The following is a 12,506-nucleotide window of genomic DNA, read 5'->3' on the forward strand; positions in this document are numbered from 1 at the left end:
CATCTTACATATATCTTCTGGTAGGGTTACCATACGCCCACGTTCTCCCAGACATGTCCTCTTTTTAAATCTTTCGATCTCCATCTGGTCAGTTTTTAAAAAAAATTTAAATATACTCAAATGTCAGGATTTTGCTCTGCTCACCTTCAAAGTTTTTCCTGGCACCTCCCTGCTTGCCCTAGGAAGGAGCAGGGGAGGCGCCTTCCCCTCCAGCTGGGAAAGGGGGTGGGGGGGGCCTTCAGGGGAAGCAGGGAACTGCATGGCTGACCCAGTGGCACTGCACCCAGTGCCTGTGCTCAGAGGCAGAGCTGGTAGGAGCAGGGGGCTGTGGTTTGGGAGTGAGTGGCACCAGCAGGGCTGTGGGGGCTATCGCTTGGGAGTGAGGGGCACTGGGGGAAGTGGGGGGGATGGACAGACGACAGGGCATTGGGAGGGCAGGGCACTGGCAGCACCAGGGAGTTGCTGTTCAGGAGCGAGGGGCACCAGCAGGGATGGGGGGGAACGTGGTTGGGAGTGAGGGGCTCCAGCATAGCCCAGGGCAGCAGGGTTCTGTAGTTTGGGTGTGAGGGGTACTGGCAGGGCTGGGATCTATGGGTCAGGAGTGAGGGGCAGCAGCAGGGCTAGAGGGGGGCTGTGGTTTGGGAGTGAGGGGCACAGAATGGACAGGTGCAGGGCGCTGGCATACTACTGCCCCTGCCAGTCATATACCTGCCCCCTCTTCCTGCATGATCGGTGTCCTCTTTTTTGGAACTGGAAATGTGGTAACCCTATTTTCTGTGAGTTCACCATCTCCCACTTACCTTATACTTCAGCTTACAAATAGCTCTTGGGAAATGCACCCTAAATCCAACGAGGCAAGATACTTAAATTTGTAAGCTGACTTTATTCAAAACACTTAAAATACTAAGACAAGCATGAAGCATGTTGCAAAGTTCTGTCTTCTCCCCATGTATGGCTTTGTCAATCATTGACTCTGACAATCCCCAAGAACAAACGAACAATCAAAACCAAAAAAGTTAATCTGCTATGTCCCCATGATGCAAGATAAAATCAAATCAAAAGAAGAATATGCCTCTTACCTATTAAGTTGACTCGTCCTGGTGCACGAACATAAAACTTGGGAGCTGATCCAAATTTGGAAATAAACATTTCCTTCATCTTCAGCAATCTAGAAGGAATGTTGGAATGCTTTAGAAGGAATAAAACTAGGTAGAATACAGAAAATCCACACCCCAAAATTAGTCCTTAAAGTAAGGTGGCTCCAACTCCACTGAAGTCAATGAAGGCATTTTTTACAACAACAGCTAAATGTAACCTATTTTTTGCTGCTGTCATTACCTTGATTTGTAACGATAGGTAACACCTCTACAGAGGGGGGTAGACTAGTAAGAAAGTTTTTAAACAATTACTTGTTAAAACAGGTTTAAAACAATTCTTGTTTTAAAATGCAACTGAAAACAAAGCCAGGAGACTAGGCGTACATTTTCAAAAGTGATAAGCACTTTGGATATGCAACTTAAAAAAGCAAAGAGGGCCTGATTTTCCCAATGCTCTAGGCTTCTAAGAACATAATATATTTCAAATGTATCAGTCAGACAATGAAGCTTCCAAAACCAGTAGCCATTTCTGAAATTGTAGAGTTTTCTCTGCCAGCTAATTTAAAAAGAAGGTGTGTTGGCATACAGAAGATTGGATACATGGAAAAAATAGAAAGAAAGGTGACAAAACACAGATTTGAGGTAAATAATACTTTCCAGTTCTGTAACACTTACATTGCAAATTAGCTCAATCAAATATTACATTTCCAAAACTATATGCTATTCTTTCCATTTGAGTGGGGTCCTAAATAGATACTACTACTCTTCTATTCTAAACGAAAATGTTTATTTTAGTTAGGGATAAGGGATGGAGTCAACTTGGTTTTTTTCACTTTCACTTCTATCAGTTTCTGTTTCTGTATTTACATAAAGCACTTGTACAAATACACGCATACAGAAATCCAAAAGTACCATTTTAGCAGAGATCCGTCCGAGCCCCGCACTTACCAGGGCAACGACTGCCGGCATGCTCCACAGGCAGTGTACTGCTTGGCCCCGAGAAGAGCAGTGAGTCCGTGGGCTAATAGCACACTCTTTCTGGCTGGGACAGAGAGCTGGCAGGCAGCGTGCTCTCCACAGACCCATTTCCCAGGCCAGAATGAGAGCCAGAAGCTGGGCTCCACAGAGGCCTGGGACTCCAGGCCCAACCTGGAACTTCCTGCATAAGGCACCACCGGCCTCAGAAAAGGGGGAACGCCAGTGTAGGCATTGGCCCACATCACATCCCACCACCAGCAGAGCCAAGGACCTGCACTTGAAGACCAGGTTGATGACAGCTCTTCCTGCAGAACCCTGACCATCATGCAGTCACTGGAGATCAGGTACCTTTAGGGGCTCCATGGGGGTTCATGATACCCGTGGCCCCAGGCTACCTGAAGGGCTTGGCTCGAGACAAGATTGGGCTCATAACGGGATGAACCCATAAGACTGGGAGAAATTCTAGCTTCCTTCCCCTGTTTGCAAACATAGGGGGGCCCAACCCAACAGCATCACACCACAGACAATAAGTGAGTTGCTGGCAAGTAAAAAGAGGTGAAGTCATTATTTTGGTGCAGCACTAGGGGCTAAAATTCCCTGATATAATAGTGAGTCACTTCTAAAAAGCTTTCAGTTAGTTACACACCAAACCATTAACTTTTTCATAAAAACAAGTATTTTAAGTAGTTTGTAAGTTTTGTACCATTGTCCTGATATCTATTTTTGAAGATATTTGTAAATCAGCAATTCTCTGATCATAAACTACTTATGGGTTCCACAAGTTGTATGCAGGTAAAAAGGATTTTCCTTCAATTATAAAACATAATGTCTTTAAATGCTGCTGTTCATATACTAAGAGAAAGATGAACAGAAATACTAATTTACTTTTTATAATTAATTCTTTTTTATGTTTCTGTAATGTCTCTTTTTCTTCTCCCCTCTAAGCAATCTATCACTTTCTAAAAATGGAAGCCCTTCATAGGTCATCCATTTGTGAATACCTGTTAATTATATTATATAGCATTCTCATACTTTAACACAATATTGCAAGTGAAGATGTATTTTTAAGGAATTATAATATTTTCCATACTATTTGCTCTGCCATTTCTCACACATCGTAAAAGTTTGTTTGTTTTTTACACTCCCTTACATTTTTAACATAGGCTTTCAGTGAGCCCAGATATTTGTCCTGAGTAGTTAATTTAGAACACAGCAATGTGCATTAATAGTTTAAGTTATTTCTTCCAATATGTATTATTTATATTTGTCAACACAAAATTTAATATGCAGTCTTGCTTCATGGTCACTAAGGTTTACTATCTCTCTCTGTTTTTATATATACTTCTCTGTCTTTATTGTACCATCGTCCACAAAGTTTGCCATCTCAGTATGGAGCCCGTTTCCATCACAAACATGGTAATACCTCCTAAAAATATCCCACTGTCCTTGAAGTCCTGTTAAGATGCTCGTATGCCTTATGTGTCAATATCCAGAATGCTTTGATGTAAAAGCCATTTATACATAGCTGTTGATATTTAAAGTCTGAGAACAAATAAAGCCATCTTTTAGCTATATTTGTATAAGCACTGGATTCTTTTTAAAGTCTGATTTGTGAGCAAGACTGATGATCATCTACTTATAGTCTATGGCCAACATTCTGAAAGATGGGTGCTTAAATGTAGACACTGATTGAGCTCTGATTGCCAGAGGCACTGGGCAAACCCAACTCCCATTTTCTTTACACATGCAAGTTTGAAAATGTTGATCTGGACCTGTGAATGAGAATCAAGTGAAATGCAGTTAAGGTTCTTTGAGTAGATGCCCATGGTGGGAAACTCCCTCCTGAGAGGCACGGAGGGGCCTATCTGTCAACCTGATCCCACGGCATGGGATGAATGCTGCCTACCCGGAGCCAGGATCCAGGACAGGCAAAGATTCCAGACCTCATCCAGCTCTCTGATTACTACCCTAGGGTCCTCGTACACGTGAGCATGAATGATACAGCCAGGAGTAGTCCAGACTACGTCATGAGTGACTACAGAACTCTGGGGGCCAGGCTTAGGAAGTCGGGGGCACAAGTGGTCTTCTTGTCCATCCTTCCGGTTAGCAGTCTCCATCAGCATCAGGACACCTGCATCAGGGAAGTCAACCTGTGGCTCCAGAGTTGGTGCCATCATGTGGGTTTTGGCTTCTACAACCACTATCCACACTTCCATAAGAGTTATCCTGGGAAAAATGGTCTTTATCTCTCTTCTAAAGGTAAGAGTCTGTTCTCTTACAGGTTGGCTGGTCTCCTTAGAAGGGCTTTAAACTAGGTTCATAAGGGGACAGGGAAGCAGAGGATAAGGAGAACCTAGGATAAGCGAGGCATGAGCAATGCATTGGATCTGTCCAGGTAAGCACTAAAGTAAGCAATAAGGGGCCCAATAAACATCAGGACAGGAGGGTACCACACCCATCGCGGGGCATAAATGTCTCTACACTAATGCTGGGAGCATGGGAAACAAGCAGAAGGAACTTGCACTCCTGCTCGCAAGCAACAACTTCAACCTGGTTTGACTAACTGAAACCTGGTGAGACCCTACTCACGATTGGGCAGTAGGCATTGAGGGTTACAGGTTGTACAGATGAGATAAAGTTGGGGGTAGAGGGGAGGATTGTTTTTGTCTAAGTTAAGGAACAATATACATCCTCTATAATCAAGATGGGATCAGAGGACAGCCAAACCAAGGTACTGTGGGTCAGGATACAAGGGGTCCAGGGAGAAAGGGACTTGGTAGTGGAGGTCTGCTATAGACCGCCACACCGAAAGAATGAGCTAGACCTGGAATTCTCCAGACAGCTCTCAGAGCCCTACGGTCAAGAGATATGGTTGTTATGGGTGACCTAAACCACCCTGACATCTGCTGGGAGGAGCAGTCCACCAAATCTAACCACTCACGTAGGTTCTTAACCTGCATACAGGACCTCCACCTAACGCAGGAGGTAGACAATCCCACTAGGGGAAATGCCTTGCTGGACTTGGTGTTAGCTACAGGGGATGACCTGGTGGGGAATCTGCAGGTAAACCAAACAGCAGGGCTGAAGTGCTAGACTTCAAAAAGGCTAACTTCAGTGTGCTCAGGAGATTAGTTAGTGAGGCATTATAGCTCAAGAGCATTGGCGAAATGGGGGTCCAGGAAGGGTGGTCATTCCTCAAGGGAGCAATCCTACAGGCACAGGAGACAATCCCATTGCACATAAAAGGGGCCAAGAAGCCCTCTTGGCTGAACAGGGAAGTCCAGGAAAGCCTAAGGGCAAAGAAGGAGGTATATGGGCTGGGGAAACAGAGGGGAACTACCAAAGAAAAGTATACCTCCCTGGCTCACACTTGCAGGGAATCATTTAGGAAGGCCAAAGCAGGATTAGAATTTAGGATGACGACAAAAATTAAGGACAACAAAAAGTCCTTCTTCGGGTACATAGGGAGCAAAAGGAAGGCACAGGATAGCATGGGACCCCTACAGGACAAACTAGGGTAATTGGTGACAGAGAGGTGGGGGACAAAGCTGAGCTCTTCAATGAGTTACGAGTTCTTTGCATCTGTATTCCTAGACACAGACCAAGACAAATCTCCCGATTGGATTATAGATAGACATAGGAGGGACACCAGCCCACCAACTGTTAGCACAGACTTAGTGAAAGGGCACTTGGACGGGCTGGATGTATTCAAATCAGCGGGCCCTGGATGAACTTCATCCAGGGGTGCTCAAGGAATTGGCCAGTGTTATAGCACAGCCACTGGCACGGCTGTTCGAACACTCGGGGTGCTCCGGTCTGGTCTCAGAGGACTGGAAAAGGGCCAATCTGGTCCCTATTTTCAAGAAGGGGAGGAGGGAGGAACCAGGAAACCAGTTAGGCTCACCTCTATCCTTGGGAAAACTCTGGAAAAAATTACGGATCACATTTGTGGGAGCCCAGCAGGGCAAATAATGATGAAAGGAAATCAGCCTGGGTTCACTGCAGGTAGATTCTGCCTGACTAATGTTGTTTCTTTTTAGGACCAGGTCACAAAATGCTTAGTTGCAGGAGTCAAGGTACATGTCATCTACCTAGACTTTAAGAAGGCCTTTGATACGATATCACGTTCTGTTCTCGTAGATAAACTGACAGGCTGTGATGTAGATGATTACACAGTCAGGTGGGGGGCAAATTGGCTTAGGGGTCGCACCCAGAGTGGTGGTGGACGGGTTGATATCAATCTGGAAAGATATGTGCAGTGGAGTCCTGCAAGGCTCCGTTTTTGGACCAGTGCTATTCAATGTCTTCATCAGTGACTTGGATGAGGGCGTGGAGAACACCCTGTCTAAGTTCACAGATAACACCAAATTATAGGGCAAAGTTAGCACACCAGAGGGTAGGAAACGCATCCAGGTGGATCTGGATAAGTTGGAACAATGGGCAGAACGAAATAGGGTGCCGTTCGACAAGGACTAGTGCAAAGTGCTGCACCTGGGCAAAAAGAACCAGCAACACACTTACAGGCTGGGGGATGACCTTCTTAGCAACACAGCAGTGAAATGGGATCTTAGAGTCATAGTTGACTCGAAGATGAACATGAGTCATCAATGTGACCAAGTGATCAACAAGCCTAACCGCACTTTATCATGCATTAGCAGATGCATGACGAACAGGTCCAGGAAGGCGATGCTTCCCCTCTATGTGGCACTGGTCAGGCCACAGTTGGAGTACTGCAACCAGTTTTAGGTGCTACACTTCAAGAGGGATGTGGAGAATCTCAAGAGGGTCCAGAGGAGGCCACTCTTATGGTCATAGGCCTGCAGGCAAGGTGCTATGAGGAGAGACCGAGGGACCTAGATCTCTTCAGCCTGCACAAAAGAAGGTCGGGAGGTGATCTTGTGGCTGCCTGTGAATTCATCAGGGGAGGGCAGTAGGGAATAGGGGATGCTCTGTGTACTAGGGCACCCCCTGGAGTAACTAGGAATAATGGCCACAAAGTGACAGAGAGCAGATTTAGGTTGGACATTAGAAAAAACTTCTTCACAGTAAGGGTTGCCAGAATCTGGAATGGGCTCCAAGGCAGGTGGTGTTCTCCTCTACCTTGGGGGTCTTCAAGAGGAGACTGGACAAGCACCTGGCTGACGTCTGCCCCCAGCGCTCTATCCTGCCCAGGGCAGGGGGTCAGACTTGATGACCTACTGAGTTCACTTTTGACCCTAACATCTATAAGTCTGTGAATCTTTTATTAGACCAACTGAGTCATTGGAAGAAAGTTCTTAGCAAGCTTTCGGGTGCTGTCACCCTTCTTCAGGCATAGGAAGTCTCTGCTGTTCTGGGAACTTTTTTCCAACAACTCAGTCGGTCTAATAAAAGACATCACATCTACTCGAAGAACCTGGCCTGCCTATGTCCTTGGACCAACGTGGCTACAACCAGCACCCCCGTGATTCGCAGCATAATTCGAGGGGGAGGATAGGATGTGCAGTCGTCAAACACACTTGTCTGGATGCTAGGGCGGGTGCAGAAGTGAACAGGAATCGTTCGGCCCTTCTGCCACGCTCAGTTTGCTCAGTAACACGGGTCGCCAGGGAAGGGCCCTGCATTCCCTAGCACAGACTGGTCCCTCCCCTTCAACAGGAGGTGATGTGGCCTAACTTCCACTCCTTTAGATTGCTTTTGCAATATGCACAGTGCCAGGCAGGGGCACGGGAGAGAAGCCTACAGCTGGAGGGGCTGAGGGCCCAGGCCCCACGTGCCGGGGGGCCACAGGGGTGGGGAAGCCTGGCCCGGCAGCGTTTCCTTCCCGCCGCGGGGGGCGGGCCGGGGCCCGGGCCGCGGGCGGGACCAGCAGCCCCGCGACGGGCCGCACCCACCTGGGCTGCTGCGCCAGCGGGACGCGGAGGGTGGCGGGCGCGCCCGAAGCCATCCTGGGCCCCCGGGGACGGGGCTGCAGCAGCGGGCCCTGGGGCGGCGATCACGGGACACAGCAGCCTTCCTTCCGGGCTCCGCCGAGCTGACACCAGCCCCAGCCCCCGCCGGCCGCCTGCGCCCGGGAGCCCGCGCTGCCCGGCTCCGGGCGGGGCCACACCTGCCTGCCCTGTGGCGCTGCAGAAAGAGGAGTTCCTCTGAACACCTGTCGCAGCGGGCTGCCCTCGGGCGAGCTGCCAGGAAAGGAGCCTCTCCCAGGGAGGGAGGCCCGACACTACCCCCGCCTCCCCCCGCGCAACTTAGTAGCAGAGCGGCAGGACTGAATTAAGTCTCCTTAGACCGGTGGTTCCCAACCTTGTAGGACTCCAGGCAGCGCCCCGCCAGACGCGAGGCACCCTTCCCAACGCGCCCACTCGTGGTTTCCACTTGATTGTTGACTCCCCAGAAATAATAAAGCTATTATTGCGTTGCAAAGCAGTCACACAACGCTTGTAACACTGTGGATTCCCATTTGAAATCTCTGGGTTTCTCTTGTGAATCGTGTTTGCCCAACACGGCAACCCTGAACGGTTTTCAGTTCACCCCGAGGTCCTGTTGAGCGTCACAGCCTCGGCGCGGGGGCAAAGACAGGTGTCAACCCCAGATCCCTTCTGTACAACAAGCACTAGGTAATGAAAGTACAGAGTAAACTAGCGTTGGAAGCCAAGTGCCTGTCCTGAAGGAGTTAGGGTTTTAATCCTAGTATTGGTGTTGTTTATTAATTGTGAGGGTTTTGCATCTCTCCACCTTTATGGCTCCCAAGTATTGATCAGAATGGGGACCATAAATGAGAGCCTTTCAGGTTTTTGGACTTACCAAGACAGTATGTGAATTACAAAGTTGTGCTGTATGCTGCAGAATATTTAAAATGTCAGCCTTGAATTCTTGAGCGCTAATAGTATACGAGTAATGTAGCCACAATGGTCCAGAAATTATGAGAGGCAGGAATATCTTAGGTGATATTTTTCACTGGACCAGCTGTATAGCTGTAATAGAGTTATATAAGCTTTCAAATGCAAGACATTTACCCGATGAAGAATATCTTCCATTCAAAAGCTTTGTAACTATCCTAAAGCATTGATGGATAATTAGAAATGAACCCAACCATACATGAAATTCTAGAACAGGTCCCCTGCTTACACCTCGAAAACAAGCAAGATGCACAAACTAAACAACATCAATACTTAAGAGACAAACAAACTAGTTGTAAACTTCAACTGATATTACTAAGGCTTTTGTATAATCTGAGGGAAATTATACAAGTCCTTCCCACAGATTTTGTACATCTAGAAATACAACTACATCTGGTGTATTGGTGGCCAGGAGCTGTAAATCATGCAAGGACATGCATATGAAAGCAAATGGAGATTTTATGTGAAATATGTATTATAAGCATATTAAACAATTTTCCCTCTTCCCATTAGTATGCTTTAGTACACATCTTGTTTTAAAGAACATACTTTGTTTCCTTTCTGATTTTCTTTGTACTACATTCAGCCAACACATTGCCATATATTTCAGAAGTAATCATGCAGAAGAGCATACAGTGTGGTACAAATCTCTGCCTTTGTATAATTTTGTACCAGAGACTGTGGAACAAGTTTTCAATTTCCCTTCTCTTCCTTGTGATTGAAATAAAGAGGAAAACGGACTGAAAAAGGGCCTTTGCTTCTATTGCCTGGTGCCAGTAGGGAAGCAGTTCCTGTTCTGCAACTACCCCTGCCTATTGAGGGCTAGAGGGTGCTGTGTGTATTCACTAGAGCCAACTTGCACACCTTTGATTAAGTTTCTAATTGCATTTTCAAGTGGACCAACTAGTAAGACCAACTAGATTTTTGCACAAAAAAAATATCTTGAATGGTGTAGTTCATGTATTCGGTGGATGGTTTTTTTTCTGTGTGCACACGCCCAGAAAATGTTTAGCTGCTGCAGACATGCCCCCAACTAGCCCATGTAGCACAAGAGTTGCTTCCAAGAGCCCAGTGTTCTTGCTTTCAAAACAACTCTTCTACTAAGCATGTTGTGGGTAGGGTGGCCATGCTCGAGGACAGTCTGTACTCTGTCCTGTATTGATACAAAACCCGACAATTTTCAAAAGGAAAATAGAGGTCAGGAAGACATGGGGCTTTGTAACAATAGAGGACAGAGGACTGTCCTCTAGGATGGCCACCCTAGTTGTGGGGTGTTTAATTTTTGCTGGATTAGGCTTTGCTTAGATTAGCAGAGCGGGATCCACTCGAGGCCTATAAAAGTGTGTCCAAAGAAGGCAGAGGCTGATTCATCAGCTAAGCTGCGCGGGGCTCTGTGACTTCTCCGGGGCCCGAGACCCCCGGGGCTCTCCTGCGGGGAGAGCTCGGATCCTGGAACCTGGGGACTGGCCCCGAGCTGCACCGCCTCGCTGCAACGTTATGGGCACAGGGTAAAGCGGCTAAGACCGGGGAGGGGCTGAGCTGCGGGCCGGGCCGCAGGCCGGTTGCTAAGGGCCCGGTTGCTAGGAAAGGCGGCCGGTGCACCAGCGATTGGGCTCCGGGCCGGGCAGAACGGCTGGGCGCGAGTTCCGGGCCGCGCGCAGTCACGTAGGGCAGAAGCCGCGGCGCATTGTGGGAGAAGGGGCTGGCTCCGTTCCGTGCCCCCGCCCCCGCCCCTCCCCCCGCCGTCCTCCGGCCAAGATGTCTGACATGGAGGATGATTTCATGTGCGATGATGAGGAGGACTACGACCTGGTAAGGGCTGCGGCCCGCGGGCCTCGGCGGGCCCGGGAGGGGGCTCTGCGGCGGGGCCCCGTCTCCTCCAGTCCCGCTCGGGCGCCGCTTCCGGGGGAACAGGGGCAGGACGAGCTCCCTCCAGGGGCCCGGGCGGCGGTGGGGGGCGCTGCTTTCGGACCAGGCCTCGCCCGTGTTTGTGTCCCCTGCCCCCTGCTCCCCGCAGCCGTGGGCACATTGGCTAGGCCCCGCGAGCCCCCTGTAGGCCCGGCCGGTTTGGGCCCCTGGTCTGCCAGCCCAGGGCACGGAGAGGGGCCAGGTGAATGCCCCAAGTGAAGCGGTGAGATCGCCGGGGGGAGGCCTGGTGGGTCTCGGGGGCAGCCTGAGGCTGAAGAAGAGTGGAGCAGGACACGGTTTTGGGGGTGGGGGATGAGCTGCCGACTGCTTGGCCATCCACCTGACTAGTCCTGCATATATTTGGGACATTGGTATTTCGCTTTAATAGGGGTTTGTAGGGTGTTTTGTATTTTATTGTATTTATTTTTGTTTTGCTGATTTCCCCCCCCCCCCACTTCCCTGCCCTGGCCCTTCTGAATTTAGAGTGTGCACAGTACAAACATTTTTTTATTTGTGAACACAGAACCGGATTGATCCAGAAGGACCTTGGATTTAATTTGACTTCATATTGATCTTTCTCAGATCTGTTAAAAGCAGACTCCTCTTATGAGGAGTAGGAGGATCTTAGGAGGGAGATTTGGTAAACTGTCATTTGCTGGGACCAAAACTATGGTCGCTGTATTGTCAAATTAGTCTTAATCCCATGTATTTGCTGTTTCTGTTTTTCTAACACTGAGCTGATTTGTGAATACAAAGCTTTTCTCTTTTGGTTTTTTAAAGAGTTAAGTATTTTGTATTCTGGTCTTTGTGATGTGTTTGTCTTAGTGTAAACTAAGTCTGTATTTTCAAATTGTTAAAAATAAATCCTTCAATCTCTTTGTTTTCTAGAATAATTTTTTTATTTAGAATAAAATTTTAAAAAGCTTGCCAACTTTTACTTATAATAACTTCTGATCAGTTTTTATCATGAGCTGGCAGATGTGCATAGTTTACATTATAAGATCTAGCAAAAGTTGTCTGGTCTTTTGTACAACTTTTAGTTGGGGTAAAGTACTTGTCTGACCTGTTATCATCCTAGCCACTTGTGTAATGTGTTGGTGTTTTAAGTTTTAACCTTCTACAAAATTGAGCACACAGAATTTCAGGAACAAGTCTTTTTCTTTATTGTTTTTTGTTTAGCATTGTTTAAGCAGAGTTTGATTTTCCATTTTAATTCATATAGTTAGATACCAAAAGAAATATTGTGACTCCAGTTTGTTCCATCATCAGTTTTCAGTCATTTTCACAAGCAGGCTTATCCTAGCAGATGTCCTGGTTTTAAATGTTTTGTTTTTCCATGTTGCACTACAAATAGAGTACTATACACCTTTGTTTTTGCAAAGAAGGATATGCAGCCTGAGTTTTGAGAAGTTAAAAAATACATTGGAAAGTCATTCTTCAGTGTTAAAATACCAAGGCCTAAATTTAGACCCTAGTATGTGTCAGTGCAACTCCACTGGGTGCAAGTGAATTTTACCTTCTTAAATCAACTATGAGCTATTCATTGCCATGTACTAAGAGAAGTAAGTGCTGTTTCTTGTTCTGTAGGAAATACTGTCTTCATCATAGGAAAAAAATCCTGAAATTTTCTCTCTTATGGCTGATT

The 12,506-nt window shown here is 47.2% G+C and overlaps 2 protein-coding genes across 2 annotated transcripts in view; one reads left to right on the forward strand and one right to left on the reverse strand.

The window, feature by feature from the left end:
- Positions 1-8,225, reverse strand: part of GALK2 (galactokinase 2) — an 88,602-nt gene extending 80,377 nt beyond the window's left edge. Inside the window, exons 1-2 of the mRNA XM_090028700.1 lie at positions 7,949-8,225; positions 1,080-1,168 (exon numbers count right to left, since the gene is read on the reverse strand). Of these exons, the coding sequence (XP_089884826.1) occupies positions 1,080-1,168; positions 7,949-8,001 (142 nt within the window). The 5' untranslated portion in view covers positions 8,002-8,225. The remainder of the gene's footprint in view (positions 1-1,079; positions 1,169-7,948) is intronic.
- A 2,407-nt stretch (positions 8,226-10,632) lies between these two features.
- The window catches only part of COPS2 (COP9 signalosome subunit 2), a 35,079-nt gene continuing 33,205 nt past the window's right edge, over positions 10,633-12,506 (forward strand). Inside the window, exon 1 of the mRNA XM_090029537.1 lies at positions 10,633-10,765. Within this exon, the coding sequence (XP_089885663.1) occupies positions 10,712-10,765 (54 nt within the window). The 5' untranslated portion in view covers positions 10,633-10,711. The remainder of the gene's footprint in view (positions 10,766-12,506) is intronic.

The sequence above is a fragment of the Crocodylus siamensis genome, chromosome 15, assembly GCF_052110815.1.
Source record: "Crocodylus siamensis isolate JL-2025a chromosome 15, ASM5211081v1, whole genome shotgun sequence".
NCBI lineage: Eukaryota > Metazoa > Chordata > Crocodylia > Crocodylidae > Crocodylus > Crocodylus siamensis.